The sequence below is a fragment of the Gnatocerus cornutus genome, chromosome 2 (genome assembly GCF_029298725.1).
Source record: "Gnatocerus cornutus isolate USDA-ARS CGAHR chromosome 2, icGnaCorn1.1, whole genome shotgun sequence".
Taxonomy (NCBI): domain Eukaryota; kingdom Metazoa; phylum Arthropoda; class Insecta; order Coleoptera; family Tenebrionidae; genus Gnatocerus; species Gnatocerus cornutus.
Window position 1 is genome coordinate 3237043 of NC_142234.1, and position 20713 is coordinate 3257755.

The following is a 20713-nucleotide window of genomic DNA, read 5'->3' on the forward strand; positions in this document are numbered from 1 at the left end:
TTAGGCCGCGTTTGAGGCCTAAACATTGCATTTTCAGATTAAGTCGCCTAAAAATATTTTTTCAGGTTCCGTTATACAAAAATGTATTTCATTAAAACTTGCAAATGTGTGGAATTTCTCGACAGTATTTTGAAAAGCCAATTTAATAAGCTAAACAATGACCTATAAAGCTCGTCGTTAGGGTTAGTATTTTCCATAATATTTTTGAAAAACTGATCTTATGTCCCAAAAGTACCTTTTTAGTAATTTTCGAATGTAATTTTCCATATAACTCAAGAATTATTCTCGATTTTTCATTGTAAGCATCAAGATCTTGTCTTTATGATGCGCTGACAAATACATTGTCTATCTTTTCAACTATCAACTAACTCTTGTTGTTTAGAAGTTAGAGTAGAAAAAACATTAAAAATAAAAAAAAACATTACAATTCTTTGTTATTTTTTAGCGATGTTATTAAAAAATCAATGTCATTTCCTACAAGATCGTAATTTCAAGGAATACTTATATTGAGTTTCATAATGACTTTAATGGTTATGCAGCTCAGAATAATGCATTTTTGAAAACTGTTTTGATGATGCAGAGATCTTAGTTTGCTTATGGACCAAAAACATTGAAGAGGGAAAATTATTGTTCAGAATTTTTAGGAAAACTTGCAAATGTTTGGAAAGCTAGCACTAAATAATAAATATTTGTAAACATGTATTTTTTGCATCGCTACATGAACTGTCAAAGAAAAGTTAAATTTTGGAATTTTTATTTAAAAAAAAAAAAACAAAAACTTTTGGAAAAAATATATGGGTCTATTTTAATGACAAAACAATGAAATTTAGCAAGGCTGTTATTTCAGATTTAATTACTAAATATGCCAAATTTCAAAATTCTACAGCAAAACGTACTAATTTTGGCAAATTTAATTTTTTTTTATTAAACCGTTAACTGTTTAAATTATATATGTATTAAGGGCTGTATTTTTAACAAACATGAAAATTGAGGAGATTCCTAATTTAGACGTACAGTAATTAATATACAATTAATGCGAAAAAAATGCTATTACAGATCAGAAATGTCAAATTTTGGATTTTTTTATTTTGGGAATAAACTATAAACTTTTGGAAAAAATATGTTAAAACTGTAACTCTGTTAATTTAAATGCCAGAGCAATCAAATTGTAGATGTTTATCAAATATACACATTATTAACTTAGTTGTTTGTTAATTATAGTAGTATCTTTTGATTGAAAATTTTTTTGTTAATCAATGTAACTTAGAATCATACGCTAAATGAGTAATTACAGTGTTAATATTAATAAATAGCTCAAAATTGTACATAACGATAAAAATAATAATAATTTTTCGATTCGAGTTTTTTTCGTTTTTTAAATTTTTTGAAAATATTTTCCATAGTGACGTATATTTTTTATTACACTATCAGAAAGTAGAGATTTCAACGAATAAAAAGCCCACCAACTTTTTTAAAAAAGCTGATATTTTGACGCGTGAATTTTCGATTGAAAATTAGGGTGCTTTTTCGGTATTAAATAAAAATAAGGAGAAAAAATGAATTTTTCAAATCCAAAAAATTCTTGTGTATTTGGTATATACAAAGGTAAGTTCTCACCAAATTTCATAAAAAAAATTTTTTTTGTAAAAGATAAAAATAAAAAACCAAAAACGTGGTTTTTTGAGTTTTTCAAGTAAATTTTGAGGTTATGAGAAAAAAGTGTAAATACAAAAGTTGTAGATCTTTTTATTACCTACAACTTTGCCATTTAACTTTTTTCCATAAGCCTTGTAGTTTTGCCGAAAATCGAAATAAAGCGATTTTAACCCTTAAATCCCACCCTCTCCCACTTCCCGATCTCGAATCGACCGTAATTTATTTTTCCTTTCATTTTTGTAATATTCTCAACATTTTCCAATAGGTTTCATTCTACTACGATTTTTTTTGGTTTCAAAAATTATCGACCCTGGTCTATGGTGGCAGTAACAGATGGAGCAAAACGGGTTTCGAACTCAAAATCAGAAGACAATTTTACTTTAGAAATGTCTTTTTACTCCTTTAATTCGTTCAGCATTTTTTGACTAGGGACATTAGTAAAACAAAAAAAGAATATCTTTGTAACACGACCTGAAGATTTTTAAGGACAATTTGCATATGAGTTCTGCTAAAGCGCGAAGACTAAAAATTCTGAATTTCAATCTTCGCCACACTATAAAATCTTGGTTACAAATCTGGAGCTCACAAGTAACTTTTCTCCGTGTCGGGTATTAAAACCAACTAAGAATATAAAGCTACTTATAAACTATGAGCGAACTCTCATGTCCTTGTTCCATAATCTTTACACAAAATATTACGGATTTGCACCTTTTGTAACTTGATTTGCTAAAATTTTCGACGATTTTTATTTGCTCAGTTCTTAAATTAGAGTGTTGAAACATTTTTCTAGCAATATTGTGATTTGCCTGCTAAGTGAAAACTCTCTAAAATTAGACAGCTTTATTTGATCAAATTAAACAAGAATAACTGCTGGACGCTCGCAGCGTCGATCAAAACAGGAAATTGTAACTTTTACGATCATCCTGAAAACAGAGATTTGTGAAATTTAATACAAATATCGGCTCTATATAATCCTCGTAACGTAGCTGGTGATGATAACGAGAAGAACAAATTGAGTTCTATATGTAGGAAAGCGTTGTCATAAACTAATGTCCGGGACGTTTATTACATCAATTTAATGTTTTAGAGTTTGCTGGCTACAAAAAGGTGGACCCAAGTGCAAAATCAGCAATATACGATTTTATGGACGATGAAGAAAATGCGTATGTGCGAGTCGCGGTTTTATCAGTAAGTTACTCGTACTGATACCGAAATGAAAGGAAATTAAAATATTTTTCCGACGATCTTACATTAAAGTTACTTTATTTGCAAGATTTCTTTTGAAAACATTTGTGTTTTACCACATGCAAGTGTCAATTCATTTCGATGATGACTCTAATCCCAGCGCTGTGCATCGAAATATGTATATCACTCGATCAATTCTCAAATTAATCAAAAATGAGTTATCTCTGTAGGTACAAACCTTAGTTTTTAAAGCTCATATAAAATTTTTATATTTTTTGATTTATCAAACTGAAATTTTAAGTACTAAATTTTTACTAAATTTACATAGATTTTCTCTTCGATATTAAATATACACTCTAATATCGATAGAGCCATCTTGATTCGTCTTTATGGAGTGCGGGCACTACCGCCTGTAACGTATGCAACCTCCCACTATGTAGGATCAACAAACCGTACCGGTCCATACCATTGAAAGCGTTGATTAGATGCAGTGACAGTGAAGTTCAAGGAAGTTACTAGTTTGGACCTACTTGTCAACTTCTCTAAAATTGAACGTTGTAGAGCAAAAGACGCAGTTTTTAGAATTTATTATTTCGCAGATGAACTTAAAACTTCCAATTTTTGAAATGAAAAATTTGTAACTCTGGAAATTTTTACGCCACGGCAATGAAATTTAGGAAAGTTACTAGTTTGGATTGACTTATCAACTCTCCCAAATTCGAACGTTGTAGAGCAAAAGACACAGTTTTTAGAATTTTTCATTTAAATGAACTAGAATTTTCCAATTTTTGAAAATAAAAATGTGTAACTCTGGAAGTTTTTATGCCACGAAAATGAAATTTAGGGAGGTTACTAGTTTGGAATTAGTGGTCAAATCCCTTAAAATTGAACGTTGTAGAGCAAAAGACGCAGTTTTTAGAATTTATTATTTCGCAGATGAACTTAAAACTTCCAAATTTTGAAATGAAAAATTTGTAACTCTGGAAATTTTTACGCCACGGCAATGAAATTTAGGAAAGTTACTAGTTTGGATTGACTTATCAACTCTCCCAAATTCGAACGTTGTAGAGCAAAAGACACAGTTTTTAGAATTTTTTACTTAAATGAACTAAAATTTTCAAATTTTTGAAAATAAAAATATGTAACTCTGGAAGTTTTAATGCCACGAAAATGAAATTTAGGGAAGTTATTAGTTTGGATCTACTTGTCAAATTCCCCAAAATTGAACGTTGTAGAGCAAAAGACGCAGTTTTTAGAATTTTTTATTTCGCAGATGAACTTAAAACTTCCAATTTTTGAAATGAAAAATTTGTAACTCTGGAAATTTTTACGCCACGGCAATGAAATTTAGGAAAGTTACTAGTTCGGATCTACTTATCAACTCCCACAAATTTGAACGTTGTAGAGCAAAAGACACAGTTTTTAGAATTTTTTACTTAAATGAACTAAAATTTTCGAATTTTTGAAAATAAAAATATGTAACTCTGGAAGTTTTCATCCCACGAAAATGAAATTTAGGGAGGTTACTAGTTTGGATCTACTTGTCAAATCCCCCAAAATTGAACGTTGTAGAGCAAAAGACGCAGTTTTTAGAATTTTATATTTTGCAGATGAACTTAAAACATCCAATTTTTGAAATGAAAAATTTGTAACTCTGGAAGTTTTTACGCCAAGGCAATGAAATTTATGAAAGTTACTAGTTTGGATTGACTTATCAATTCCCCTAAATTTGAACGTTGTAGAGCAAAAGACACAGTTTTTAGAATTTTTTATTTAAATGAACCAAAATTTTCAAATTTTTGAAAATAAAAATTTGTAACTCTGGAAGTTTTTATGCCAAAAATAGAATTTTGGAAAGTTACTAGCTTAGATATACTTATCAATTTCCCCAAATTTGATCGTTGTAGAGCAAAAGACACAGTTTTTAGAATTTTTTATTTCGCAGATGAACTTAAAATTTCCAATTTTTGAAATGAAAAATTTGTAACTCTGGAAGTTTTTACGCTACGGCAATGAAATTTAGGAAAGTTACTAGTTCGGATCTACTTATCAACTCCCACAAATTTGAACGTTGTAGAGCAAAAGACAGTTTTTAGAATTTTTTATTTAAATAACTAAAATTTTCAAATTTTTGAAAATAAAAATGTGTAACTCTGGAAGTTTTTATGCCAAAAATAGAATTTTGGAAAGTTACTAGCTTAGATCTACTTATCAATTTCCCCAAATTTGATCGTTGTAGAGCAAAAGACACAGTTTTTAGAATTTTTTATTTCGGAGGTGAACTTAAAATTTCCAATTTTTAAAATGAAAAATTTGTAACTCTGGAAGTTTTTACGCCAATGCAATGAAATTTAAGGAAGTTACTAGTTTGAACCCATTTATCTACTCCCCCAAATTTGAACGTTGTAGAGCAAAAGACACAGTTTTTAAAATTTTTTATTTAAATGAACTAAAATTTTCCAATTTTTGAAAATCAAAATGTGTAACTCTGGAAGTTTTTATGTCACGGGAATGAAATTTAGGGAGGTTACTAGTTTAAATCTACTTGTCAAATCCCCCAAAATTGAACGTTGTAGAGCAAAAGACGCAGTTTTTAGAATTTTTTATTTCGCAGATGAACTTAAAACTTCCAATTTTTGAAATGAAAAATTTTTAGCTCTGGAAGTTTTTACGCCACGGCAATGAAATTTAGGAAAGTTACTAGTTCGGATCTACTTATCAACTCCCACAAATTTAAACGTTGTAGAGCAAAAGACACAGTTTTTAGAATTTTTTATTTAAATGAACCAAAATTTTCAAATTTTTGAAAATAAAAATGTGTAACTCTGGAAGTTTTAATGCCAAAAATGGAATTTTGCTAAATTACTAGCTTAGATCTACTTATCAATTTCTCCAAATTTGATCGTTGTAGAGCAAAAGACACAGTTTTAGAATTTTTTATTTCGCAGATGAACTTAAAATTTCCAATTTTTGAAATGAAAAATTTGTAACTCTGGAAGTTTTTACGCTACGGCAACGAAATTTAGGAAAGTTACTAATTTGAATCTACTTATCAACTCCCCCAAATTTGAACGTTGTAGAGCAAAAGACACAGTTTTTAGAATTTTTTATTTAAATGAACCAAAATTTTCAAATTTTTTAAAATAAAAATGTGTAACTCTGGAAGTTTGTATGACACGGAAATGAAATTTAGGGAGGTTACTAGTTTAAATCTACTTGTCAACTCCCCCAAATTTGAGCGTTGTAGAGCAAAAGACACAGTTTTTAGAATTTTTTATTTCGCAGATGAACTTAAAACTTCCAATTTTTGAAATGAAAAATTTGTAACTCTGAAAGTTTTTACTCCACGGCAATGAAATTTAGGAAAGTTACTAGTTCGGATCTACTTATCAACTCCCACAAATTTGAACGTTGTAGAGCAAAAGACAGTTTTTAGAATTTTTTATTTAAATGAACCAAAATTTTCAAATTTTTGAAAATAAAAATGTGTCACTCTGGAAGTTTTTATGCCAAAAATAGAATTTTGGAAAGTTACTAGCTTAGATCTACTTATCAATTTCCCCAAATTTGATCGTTGTAGAGCAAAAGACACAGTTTTTAGAATTTTTTATTTCGAAGGTGAACTTAAAATTTCCAATTTTTAAAATGAAAAATTTGTAACTCTGGAAGTTTTTACGCCAAGGCAATGAAATTTAAGGAAGTTACTAGTTTGAACCTATTTATCAACTCTCCCAAATTTGAACGTTGCAGAGAAAAAACACAGTTTTTAGAATTTTTTATTTAAATGAACTAAAATTTTCCAGTTTTTGAAAATCAAAATGTGTAACTCTGGAAGTTTTTATGTCACGGGAATGAAATTTAGGGAGGTTACTAGTTTGAATCTACTTGTCAAATCCCCCAAAATTGAACGTTGTAGAGCAAAAGACGCAGTTTTTAGAATTTTTTATTTCGCAGATGAACTTAAAACTTTCAATTTTTGAAATGCAAAATTTGTAACTCTGGAAGTTTTTACGCCACGGCAATGAAATTTAGGAAAGTTGCTCAAGTAGAGCAAAAGACACAGTTGTTAGAAGTTTTTATTTAAATGAACTAAAATTTTCCAATTTTTTAAAATAAAAATGTGTAACTCTGGAAGTTTTTATGACACGGAAATGAAATTTAGGGAGATTACTAGTTTAGATCTACTTGTCAACTCCCCCAAATTTGAGCGTTGTAGAGCAAAAGACACTGTTTTTAGAATTTTTTGTTTAAATGAACTAAAATTTTTCAAGGACAAATAAAAGTTATTATAGAATTTCATCTAATTGAATCCAAATAAAAATATGAATGTTGATTGTTGCGACGATTGTCGGAAAAATGTTGTAATCGACTCGTTTGTTCATGAGCGATAGTTTATTAAATTAACTAGTTTATTAAATAACTATATATATGATTTACCTTTTTTGGACGTTCTGAAACTGTCGTCTCTAGGTACGTATTGGATGTCGTAGACTAAAGTAGTGTTGGGCAATAAAATTCTGTCTTTGTTGATTTTGTAGACTGCATATTTGAAGGCTAACTCTACGCTACTATCCTTCTGGTCCTCTGTGAAAATTGCTCCTGGAAAAAAAGGAATTTATTAATGGCTATTGTAAATTAATAGATATTCGCTGACCAAAGCATATTGAATGAAATAATTTATTAACCTAACAAGAATAGACAAGTCATCAATAAGTATAACAAAAACATTTTAAGGCGTCATTTCTGGAATATACGAAAATTGATTACAACCTCCGCGGACTAGGTAGAGATACGTGTTCTACACGTTTCCGTACTCTAATCTCAGAATACGACATGAGAATAAATTAATATTAGATTCATCACCTTTTGTTTCAACTATCAAGTTCCTGTGTAAATCAAGCCGAAAATTACGTCCTGTTGGTGTTTAATTTCAACTCAATAAAAGTTTCGTAAATTTTCGGAACAAAAGTAAAATGCAAAATCCAACACCGTAAATCATCGAAAAGGTGATTTAACTTCATCTTCTTGCTAAAGTTAATGCCAACTCCAATATATACCTACCTTGAAAATATGTTTAACTCTGAAAAGTTGCTTTAATTTAGCACCTAATGAAGTCGTAACCATTAAGCTCGAGGTTTTGAAGTCAACCCGAGGGATTCCTGAAATTGAAACTTCAATTCACGAATTAAGCTGCGAGTTTACTTTCGCTTATTAATTCCCGCTAAAAGCAAAACCAAGAGGCTTTATACAAGTTTACGTATCTAAACTTTCACTTTATATTAGAGATGAATGAAAAATGAAGGACCCTTCTGCTAATAAACTAAATTAATTGGACGCTTTGTGGGGGTTTTATTAGTGATAAACAGTTATCAAATGGATGAATTAAGACTTGATTTTTTATCGTAAAGCCCAAAATACAAATAAAAGTAATTATATATCAAGGGAAAGAGGAGGGAGAGCAAGAAAATTACCTTTTGAATGTCTAGGCTGTCAAACGTCACATCTCGAATAGTTGGTTATATTTTGCAAGTTGGCAGCGCTGCATAAATATCAATTTATGACCAATGACCAATGACTTTCGAAAATAATAAAGGTAAATTAATTAAGTAAAGATGGCACAAAAATTTGCTGAAACACTGAATTCAAATTAATCTGCAATCGTTTGATTTGAATGGAGTGCTACCAACCTATTTTCCAGCTGATGAAATTCCCCTAAATGACGGAATGACGTTTCAAATTCAAACCAAAAGTCAAAATAAATAACTATTAATAATTGTCGGCGTACAAAATTTCGGGCTCGGATTTCAATACTTTCCTTGCATTTCCAAAAGACCATTTTTTAGCCTAGTGAAACAAATAACTATTCTGGCCCGAGAACTGAAGAATCGAGGAAAATTAGAAAGCGAGAAAAGTCTGCTCTCCCGTGGTTTACATATTTACTTTTTTCACTAAGATAAATCCATATGTAATCTAATTTTTTGATGCATAGATAAAATTTAATCTTCTTTATTACCATTTAATGTCGATTTCATTTGTACTTTGAATAACAAGTTGAGGTAGAGATGCAGCGAGGTATAAATATCGGCATTTTGTTTGTTGAATAAATTTTTTTAACCGAAAATCAATAAAACACCTTCATTTTGAAAATACCCTTTACTTTATCTCCCTTGGAAGATAGAAATTAAATTTCGCAGTTCAGAAGCAGACAACATAATTACATGTTTTCAAGCTAGCAGTAAAAAAGGGTTTGACCCAATCACATTTTTTCTCAAATTTTTCCAAATACAAATTTGAGAATTTTTTTTCGAATTGACGTTCAAGATTTGTCACGAAATTAATGCAGAAAAATTTTTCCTGTTCGCTAACCTTCAAAATCAGCGGTTTGGGGGTCTATTCTGTTCACTTTAAATCTGGGACTTTTATATCGATTTTTTATTATATCGATTTTGCGCCAAAAAAATATTGATTTTTAATACATATATTTTTATTTTCGATGTATTATTAAAAATCGATAATTGCGGTTTCGATGTATGTATTTTATTTTACACTCTTTTTTATTTAAATGAACTAAAATTTTTAAATTTTTGGAAATAAAAATGTGTAACTCTGGAAGTTTTTATGCCACGGAAATGAAATTTAGGGAGGCTACTAGTTTGGATCCACTTGTCAAATCCCCCGAATTTCAACGTTGTAGAGCAAAAGACACAGTTTTAAGAATTTTTATTTAAATGAACTAAAATTTTCCAATTTTTGAAAATAAAAATGTGTAACTCTGGAAGTTTTTATGCCACGAAAATGAAATTTAAGGAGGTTACTAGTTTGGATCTACTTGTCAAATCCCCCAAAATTGAACGTTATAGAGCAAAAGACGCAGTTTTTAGAATTTTTTATTTCGCAGATGAACTTAAAACTTCCAATTTTTTAAATAAAAATTTGTAAATCTTGAAGTTTTTACGCCACGGCAATAAAATTTAGAGAAGTTACTAGCTTGGATTTATTTATCAACTCCCCAAAATTTGAACATTGTAGAGTAAAAGACACAGTTTTTAGAATTTTTTATTTAAATAAACTAAAATTTTCCAATTTTTGAAAATAAAAATTTGTAACTCTGGAAGTTTTTACGCCACGGCAATGAAATTTAAGGAAGTTACTAGTTTGGATCTACTTATCAACTCCCCCAAATTTGAACGTTGTAGAGCAAAACACGCAGTTTTTAGAATTTTTTATTTTGCAGATGAACTTAACACTTCCAATTTTTGAAATGAAAAATTTGTAACTATGGAAGTTTTTACGCCAAGGCAATGAAATTTAGGGAACTTACTAGTTTGGATCTACTTATCAACTCCCCCAAATTTGAACGTTGTAGATCAAAAGACACAGTTTTTAGAATTTTTTATTTAAATGAACCAAAATTTTCCAATTTTGGTGATATTTATAAAGAAGACTGGAATTTAATTTAAGGGAGTTATATTTTAGAAGTTTGTTTATTCTTATTAATCTTGAATTTGTTATTTTTTTATAACTTACTTATTATTTTGTTTGTTACTTAAGGTTTTTATTTATTTTTGTTTTTTTCGTATTTGCTTATTATTTTGTTGCCTTATTAAGAATTTTATTTATTTTTGTTTTTCACAATAAACTATGCTATATTGAGTTTTTTATTTACTATGTTTCAAAATCGATGTTTTCTCGGATGTATTGGAGATCGATGTAATTGTGCTCTTGTTGAAATTGAGTTCAACATCGATTTTTTTCACTCGATGTTCCCAGATTTAGTTCACTTGGTGCAAAATTAGAACGTTTTTTTTTTGCAAAACTATTCTCTCCAATTTCGGTGTTTGTCACGGGAATATTTGAAAAAAAATCCTCAAATTTTTATTTAGTAAAAACTTGAGAAAAAATGTGATTGTGTCACGGCTTAAGTGTCAATTTTATCTTATTTTCAGCAAATTGAATAAAATTACCCTAAAGTTTGTTGGTTGGTCAAAAATTTTATCGAATTAGTAGGTACATTTACATTAGCCAGGATGTAAAAGTCCTTTATTAATTTACTTCTATTTGTAATGTCTTTTGTGGTATCTATCTTTTATGTATGATATATTAAAGTAGCTAAATCTCCAAAGAGCCTTTGTTGTAAAGATACAACCGCAACACAAAAAGCACAGCTACAAAGAAAAATTCATTTGTGAAAATGGAGGTTTTTATTAGAAATCTCTTACTGATAAATAAGCTTGATTAAAATCACCGTTCACAGGCTATTAAATTAATTAGAGCAATAAAATTGAAAACCAAAATGAATGTTGCTTTACTTTGTTACAGTGTGTACCTTTTCTTTAGTTTCTGATCAATTAAATGTTGTTAGATACTAGCCGAAACGTGCGCATTTTACTGTAGAGGGTAACTTAAAACTTTGCCCACAAATATTTTTCGATTGAATTATTGGGCTAAACAACTAAGGGCATAGCCTGGAAACGTAGGTGAAATTTGAACAGCAATGTCACAGAATCGATTACCATCTATCATTTCATTATTCAATAGGTCAATATTAATCAACTCTGATTATTGGTTAATCAATACAATGTGCTATAATTTTGAGTTATTATAAGCATAGGTGATAACATAGAACATTATTTGTTCCGTTTGTAGAAATTTGTCATTTTGGTTACATTTATCTTGTTAGTTTTATCATCACAATTATATCAGAATCTTGGAAAATTCCAAGTCTTGATTCTAGAGATGAATCATTTATTAACTGAATTTTTTACGCACCCCTTTTGAAATGAAAATACGAATGAAATGTACATAAACCTCTGCACGCCAATGAACCCCGCGGCCAAGTTCAAGCCGTATTTAATTCGAAGACGCATATAAAGTTAAGTATTTGAACCTCGAATTAATTTATTCGGTTAATTTCATTGGCGGTTTTTAAAACAGGTGAAGTGTAATAAAATGTGTTTGTGGTTTTGTTTCGAAAATTCGTTTTCCACATCGACTTAAGTCTGGGAACATCGAGTAAAAAAATCGATGTTGGACTCAAGCACAATTACATCGATCTTCAATACATCGATTTTGAAAAATAGTAAATAAAAAACTCAATACAGCATAGTTTATTGTGAAAAACAAAAATAAATAAAATTCTTAATTAAGCAACAAAATAATAAGCAAATACGAAACAAAACAAAAATAAATAAAAACCTTTAATAGTAATAATAATCAAATAATTTGACAATTTTGCACCTCGTGAACTAAATCTGGGAACATCGAGTAAAAAAAATCGATGTTGAACTCAATTTCAACAAGAGCACAATTACATCGATCTCCAATACATCGGAGAAAACATCGATTTTGAAACATAGTAAATAAAAAACTCAATATAGCATAGATTAAGCAACAATATAGCAAGAATAAAGCAACAAAATAATAAGCAAATACGAAAAAAACAAAAATAAATAAAAACCTTAAGTAATAAACAAAATAATAACTAAATAAGTTATAAAAAAATACAAATTGGAGATTAATAAGAATGAACAAAATTCAAAAATATAACTCCCTTAAATTAAATTCCAGTCTTCTTTATAAATATCACCAAAATTCAGAGTGTAAAATAAACTACATACATCGAAACCGCAATTATCGATTTTTAATGATACATCGAAAATAAAAATATACAAAATCCACCCCCAAAATCGTCTTTAATTTTAGAGACAAAATTTTGAAATTTTGCATACGCTTATAGTTGACAAAGCTCTAGAAGCTGACGTAACAACTTGTTTTTTATGACGGTTTTTTTGGCGTCGGGACGCCTAAGAAGTATAGTTTTTAGCGATTTTTGAGTTTTTGTGGAAATGTTCGCGAATTCAATTGTTTTTTCAACATAACTGTGATACAAATATCTGAGTTTATATTTTAAGTCTAATGCAGATTGTGTTTAAAATTTGCGAAAAAAACGTTGTTTTATCAAGTTAGTTTTCAAAATTATGACAGCACAGCGGCAAACTACGTTTACACCAAAATTTCACAAGTCACTTCATTCGCTCTTATAAAGGTTAATTTTGATTAACACGGCCATGTTTTACTTTTTGGACACCAGAAATCGTTAATTAACATCGACAATGTGACAATTTCACCAAGTAAAATTTGGTGAAAAACAACACAAGATGTTGACAGATGGGTGTAAACGTAGTTTCCAATTTTGGCGTAATGAAATTGGAAACTAACTTGATAAAACAGCATTTTTTCCTCAAATTTTGAATACAATTTGCATTAAATCTAAAATGACAAATGAGATATTTTTAACACATTTATATTAAAAAAAAATAAATTAGGTGTTGATTTTACAAAACGTCACAATTAACTAAAAATTACATTTTTAAGGCGTCGCGACGCCAAAACTATCGGTGATAAAAAACGAATTTTTGCGTCAGCCTATAGAGCTTTGCCAACTATTAAACGTATGCAAATTTTCAAAATTTTATCTTTAAAATTAAAAACAATTTTGGTTGTCGGACCCTGTATGTATTAAAAATCGATATTTTTTGGCAAAATCGATATAAAAGTCCCAGTTTACATCGACTGTAAATTCTGGTAAATATGAAAACGATGCACTTTTTGTGTAAAGTTTAGTTTAGCATTTGACACAATTTGTTGTGGCAACGGTCCAGTAAAATATTCGACGTATCAGCTAAGCAAAGTGAATTTTAATTACAAATGGAAATTGTTCCAGTCGAGCGAACAAGGCTAATTGTTGCTAACGACATTATCGGCCGCGCAATTCCGTCGACTGAGGTAATTTTGAGTAACAAAACCAAAGAACTAAAAATTAATTTCAAATTCCCCAGCGCTCGCATTACTTTATAAAGTTGATTAAGCGTCGGAATGCTGATAAGTCGAAAACAATTCTAACTTGGAACCATTAAGTGGTTTTTGTTTCAAAGACATTACAGTCATTTCCGTTCTTCTCGACACTGAAGAATTCGCTGAAAAATTACGAATTAAAACGCTATTATGAAAGCCACGTTATCGCAAAGTTCAAGTTATTATGTCACGCAGAAAAATTATGACGACTACGCATAAATAAATAATGAAGTGTTTTAATTTACTACGCAATTTCCTTCAAATGCAAAGCCATTAAGGCGATAATATGCGGTCAACAGCGCCGTAACCTTATACACCGTTGCATAGAGTATATAATAAATACTCCACAGTTAAATTAACACGAGTTACCCCTTATCTTATCATGTAAATGAACTCAACTCAACTGCACAGTTTGTGTATCCGCGGGGAAGTATCATAAAATGCCTTCCCAAAGTCGGGGAAAAATATTGGAGAACTTTGCATTTTTCCCTGAATTACAAACAGTAACAGAGAGAATGACAAAGCTTAAAAAGTAAACAGAACTTGTTGAAACTTTTATCATTAACACCAAAAACTGACGAGCAAAAAGCACCACGTTTCTTTTATTCTGTATTCACGAAAAGCGCTTTTTAATCGGAAATAAATATCTTAACAAAAATGTAATCAGTGGAAATATATTTCCTCTCGTTTTCAACATTACTAGAATCGGCTTTCTTTTAAGATTTTTGTAACATTTTCGCGAGTGATGTGGGCTTGCAGAGCAGACAGGTTTCTAAATTTGCGTAATTTATTCAAATCTAAAGTTTTCCAGAGGCGTTTTAACAATTCCAACAGCTTTCCTTTTATCTGATCGTTTAATACTCTCAAGCATTCTCTCTGTCTAAATACACCATTGATTTATTACAGTCTACAGTATACTTCGACGTATAGTAACCTCAGTTGACATATACCTAGTAAACATTTTATGCCTTAAGTCAAACCACCCATAGCAATAAAACTGGGTGTTGTAAACTGCAGCCTACAAATTTCTAGGTAGAGGGTTGACCGATGGTTGAACAGGCCCGGACTCTTTTCGTGCTCATTTATGGTCCCCAACCGCAAGGATTAGTACTGCCCGGTCCTCTTATAATGTGGCCATAAAATTTACTAGGTGTATGTCAACTGGGTTTACAGTACATCAATCGAAAGAGCAGCTAAAAATCTATAAACGGGCCAAATCTGACGTCTACAAGTCAAATATTTTCGAAGTTAGAGGCAGAAAACGAAAAATTAAGATTTTTTACTAGTTTGAGTTAGAAATGCATTTCTTAAAAAAATGAAAATTTCAAAATCGAAATGAGGCTGGATTCTTGCTGTATTTGTGAAGTAGATGTCAAAATACATCAAATAAAAAGTTTTTATCAAGATCCAACGGTTACTTATGAAGAAATCGGCAGAAATGTGCATGAAATTCCCAAAACTCGTCGAAAAATCGCATAAATTTGAAGTCAATTTCTGCTTTACCATTTCCAATATTTTTCATTCGGGCTTGTGATTTTGGTAGTTATGATGCTAAGGCAATGAAATTTGGAAAGATTACTAGTTTTGACTTGTTGACTGTTTATCCTAAAGAACAGTTTTTTTGAACAACAGGGAGTGATTTTAGAAATTTTTATCTTCAAGACGGGCCAAAAATTTCCAACATATTTAAAGCAAACTTATAACTTTAGCAGTTTTAACGCAATGAAATTTGGAGAGATTTTTATCTTTAACTTAAGGGCAGGCAGTCAACTGTACCAATTTTCAATTTTTTTTAACAACAGGGACGGATTTTAGAAAAAAATATTTTCAAGGTGGGCCAAAAATTTCTAAAAACTTTTCTAAAAACGCGATTTTTTTCTATAAATTTCTGTAATTTAGCATAGTTGATTAACAAGTCAAAAGTAGTAAAGCCTGTAAATTGTACTCCCCGGAGACTAAAACTGTTAAAGTTACAAAATTTTATCGCAAATGGCCAAAATTTTTGGTTCACCTAAAAATAAAAATTTTTAACAATCCGGTTTTTTGCTCTACGATTTTGTAATTTAGCATTGGTTAATTAACACGTCAGGAGTAGTAAAGCCTCCAAATTTTACTGTCTGGATACCAAAACTGCCAAAGTTACAAAATTTTATCGAAGAGAGCAGACATTTTTGGTTCACCTAAAAATAAAAATTTCAAAAAACGCGGTTTTTCTTCTAAAATTTTGTAATTTGGCCCAATTGATACGCAAGTCAAAAGTAGTAAATCCTCCAAATTTTACTGTCTGGAGACCAAAATTGCCAACATTACAAAATTTTTGGCTCACTGAAAAAAAAAAAATTAAAACGCGATTTTTTTCTCTAAAATTTTGTAACTTGGTACAGTTGATTAACAAGTCAAAAGTGGTATTGTAAACCCAGTTGACATACACCTAGTAAATTTTATGGCCACATTATGAGAGGAGTCTAATCCTTGCGGTTGGAGACCATAAAAATAGGCGCACGCCTATTCAACCATCGGTCAACCCTCTTGTCGGCTGCAGTTTACAACACCCAGTTTTATTTCTAAGGGTAGTTTGACTTAAGCCATAAAATGTTTACTAGGTATATGTCAACTGGGTTTACTATATTTCGTTTATAAAGTGCAGCGTTAACGCAGTCTCAACAAATTCATCAAGCTACTTCTTTGTAAAGGGATCAACTTGGAAACTGCTATTGAAAGGCGTTCTCCGTTGTTTTACGGTCTGGAAATTGTCAATTTTCCTTCTCGAGAATTTCTCCGCGAAGAAATAGATGAGAATAATTCAACGCAAATTTAAAATGATATCGAAGACAAGACTTAAACGTACAGACGATTTTTATAATTCAGGGATTCTGTCCGAGAAAAGATATTTCAGACTGCATTTGGAACTTGGGATTTTCAAATCAAATTAACTATGAACGTTTCAAACAGTCTCGTTTCTTTTACAAAGACTTTCTCGATATTCAATATTGACTCGTTCACTTCACTTGGTAATCAATTCGGAAAAAGGACTAGCTAGGACGAAACTTAGTATGTATTTTCAAGTGGAGGTGCAAAAACTGGCTATACGATCATACAAAGCAAACAATGCATCGATTTTACATTCTATTATATTCAAATGTGGCTTTACAACTTTCATAACTATTGATTTGAGAATTAAAATAACATTATATCAGTTATATGAGCATTATTTAGCAGATATTTAATTACCTAATTTAAGTGTGTTATTTTGTAAATTGATATTATACAGGTGTTATGCAAATGAGTGCACAAAATTAAACTGGCAATAAAACTCACCTTTTCGTTTTCGAATTTAAAATTAATGAAAATTTGTTGTGAAAATCGCTACCTGCCTGTTAGCCCAGTATTGAAATTTTCGTCAAATAAAAAAGAAGCATTGGAGGCCCAGAAGTGCTAAAAATATTAAACTAGTTTTTTATCAACTACATGCCTATCTAGACAGGTGTTCCAGAACTCATGATCCAGAGAACAAGAGGAGGTGCTGACAGCAATACATATGGAAAATCTCACAATAAAAATTGATTAAGTTTAACAGTATTCGAGAAATTTACAACCAATCCCAAAAGCTTATTCTAGAAGTGGAGTAAAATGTCATTCCAATTTTCTAGGCAACGAGAGTGTAATATTCACTTGACCAATGAATCATAGTATGTGTCCATAATTACCGATTTTCAAATTCTGTTCAGCTTTGGGATTGGCTACCGTACTTTTGCCTTTGAAATTTTGGTTTAGAATTGTTGCCTCCATAATCCTTTGTTCTCTAGATCACGAGTTCTGGGACACCTGTATACTGTAATAGATTTAGTTAACTTTGAAATATTACCACAGTTACTTTTACTTTTGTCACTAGATTTTCTAGAAATAAAACCTAACGTTTTGCGCCCTTTTAAATCATTGATTCTAACATTATTGGTGACCCAGACGTTAATCCAGAATAGTGAAAAACCACCGTATTGGACCTTTCCTTGATTTGAAGATCTGAGATCATCAAATCTGCAAGTTACAACCCGGAAGTTTTCCAAAGCTAAGTTTTCTTTTGATTTTATTTATTAATTTATAATTGTATAATGGAAAATCACTGACGACCACATTATCCTTTTCCCACATTTACAACAGATCTTCTTTTATATTTTCATAATTTAGATAATTCGCGACGTGAGAATTAAGTGATTTTTGTGAAAATTTAAAATGTTTGTTTTATGATTTTTTTAAACATTTTCTATCAAGTATAAAATTGAAGTAATTTAATATTTAAACAAGCCAAAATGATATTAATAGATCCTATCATTTTTTTAAATAATTACTTAATAAATTAAAGAGATATTTAGAACCTTATAGTTCTCAGGTAGCGATAATAAATATAATCAATCAAAACGATAAATATAATACTACATTAGCAAATTTACCTCCAGAGGTAAATGACAAAATTTCACTGTTTATTTTAAATCGCAATCAACGTAGGAATCTTTTTGATTCATTAAAAACTCATTTATATTCTTTATATATGTAATCAGGATAGTTTTAGCAGAATTGACGATTTAATGAATAAAGTTAAATTTAATGATAATTGTTACGATATGTTAAAAAATATTAGTTTGTTAACCTTTGATATTAATATTCCGGATTCTATATTACAGGGTTTATTTTTTGCTAAATTGCCTTCTTATTTAAAAGCATATTATTTGACTATGATAGATCAAGTAGAATTTGGTCAAATGACCTTAATGGATTTAGCTGTTCGTTTAGATAATATTAAAAATTATACAGCTACAAATTCAAACGATGGTGTTTTTCAACCATTTTCTAATCATAATAATCAAAATAAAATTCCACAAAATTATAGGAGTAATTGCCAAAAACCATTTAGAAATTACACACAAAGTTCTTAGACTAACTCGTTTAATCACAACCAACATCAACCTCAACCATCATTTCTCCAATTATGTTATTTTCATAACAGATATGGCAATTCTTCATGGAAATGCAACGGATTTCCATGTCCAGCCAATCCAAAAAACTAGATTCGTGTTTGTTGCATTTACTCTTAGTGAAACAAACAAAACATTATAAGGGCAATTTAATCAATATTTATGGTGAAATTAACGATATACGCTTTGTTGTTGATACTGGTTCTTTTTTCTCAGTTTTACCATCAAATTTTTTTCTTATTTCGAAAAAGAATCATTTTCCAGATGATAATTTAATAACGGCTAATAATACAAATTGAAATTTTAGGTTCAATTCAATTAAAAATGAAATTTAATTTTTGTTCTTCAACTCTTTTCTGGGATTTTAAAATAGCAAATATTCAAGTACCAATTTTGGGATATGATTTTCTTTCCCATTTTTATATAACAATTAATTGTAAAACCAAAACTCTTAACTTTCCCAAAAATTTTACTAATAAAAATCCTACAACAATTTCACAAAATCAAATTTTCCTATTGAAAGAAATTGATAACCCATTTAAAAAATTATTATTCAAATTTCCTAATTTAATTAAAAACTTTGACATTAACAGACCCATAAAACATACCACATTTCACAAAACTCAAACTACAGGTCCTCCAATTTCTGCCAAATGTAAGAAAATGAATCCTAAACAACTTTCTTTTCAAGAGCAACACATTAAAGAACTATTGGATGCAGGAATTATTATACCCGCCAATTCTGCATGGTCCAGTTCTATTCATATGGTTTTTAAAAGAATGTGTGGAGATTATTGGGCTTGGAATGCAGTAACAGTTCCTGGTGTTTATCCTATTCCTTTCATCCAGAACTTCAATCACAAAGTGGCTAGTTCAACTGTGTTTTTAAAATTAGCATTGTTATCTCTTGTTAATGTTGTTGTTCAGTTAGAAAAAATTATAAAAATCACGTTAGATTGAAAAGAAAGTTGGTTTTTGTAGCTGAAATACACGTTCTTCTTTCATTAACCGCAGATATGATTCTGTTTTAAATATTAACAGTTTATGTGTCTTTTAGCTTTTCCACCTAATAACAACAAAAATGTTCAAAAAATTTTTTTGATTTTTTTAAAGGGGGGCAAATGTTACAGATTTAGCTAACTTTGAAATATTACCATAGTTACTTTTACTTTTGTCAATAGATTTTCGAGAAATAAAAGCTAACGTTTTGCGCCCTTTTAAATCATTGATTCTTACAATACGGTATTTCAACTGAACCAAAGTCCAACACATGCCCAAATTTTGGGACTGTATGTCAATCTGACAGAAACCAGAAATTATTTATGATTTTCCACCAATTTAGTGAGTAATCGTCAATGATCGTTCGTTACAAGCGTTTCTTGTTTTAACATGGAGTGCGGGCACTACCGCCTGTAAAGTATGCAACCTCCCACTCTGGAGGATCAACAAACCCTGCCGGTCCATTTAAATACCATTGAAAGAGTTGTTTAGATGCAGTATTTAATTATTTTTTGTATTGTAGTTGGGTTGCAGCGACTTAAAATGTATTGCCTTAATGATAATTTTAAACAGTGAATAATAAATGTTTAATTTCAGCCACAATACAAGCTGTTATCTCTATTAATTTTTGGCATATTTTGTTAAATTTTGATAAAATCGTAAATTTCTTTTTTAGGGATATTTATATGCAACATGCAACTTTGCATAATCCATGACGATACTAAATACAGCAGATAAGCCAAATTCAATCTATTAGGATTTTTTGAATAAGCTATTTTCTTGTAATTTACTTCGCGTTAGGAATATCTCTAAAAGTTAGATGTCATTCTAAAAGAAGTTGCTTAGAATCGAATTTTAAATTCATTCATACCAAATGAGTTTTTCAACGAAAAATTTCCAATTTTTATTTTATCACATACAGTTCTTTTAAGCAGTCATACATTGTATAATAAGAATTGGCCAACCACAATGAGCCATGAATTCTTTAGTACATACAATGTTGAACCAGCAGAAATGAACAAAATAATATTAATTATCAATAATTAACG

General features: G+C 30.0%; 1 protein-coding gene across 2 annotated transcripts in view; it reads right to left on the reverse strand.

The window, feature by feature from the left end:
• The window catches only part of LOC148178176 (glutamate receptor ionotropic, kainate 2), a 236670-nt gene that overhangs the window by 52062 nt on the left and 163895 nt on the right, over positions 1 to 20713 (reverse strand). For both annotated transcript variants that reach the window (XM_088050839.1, XM_088050838.1), the window contains exon 3: positions 7279 to 7440. In XM_088050839.1, the coding sequence (XP_087906965.1) occupies positions 7279 to 7440 (162 nt within the window). The remainder of the gene's footprint in view (positions 1 to 7278; positions 7441 to 20713) is intronic.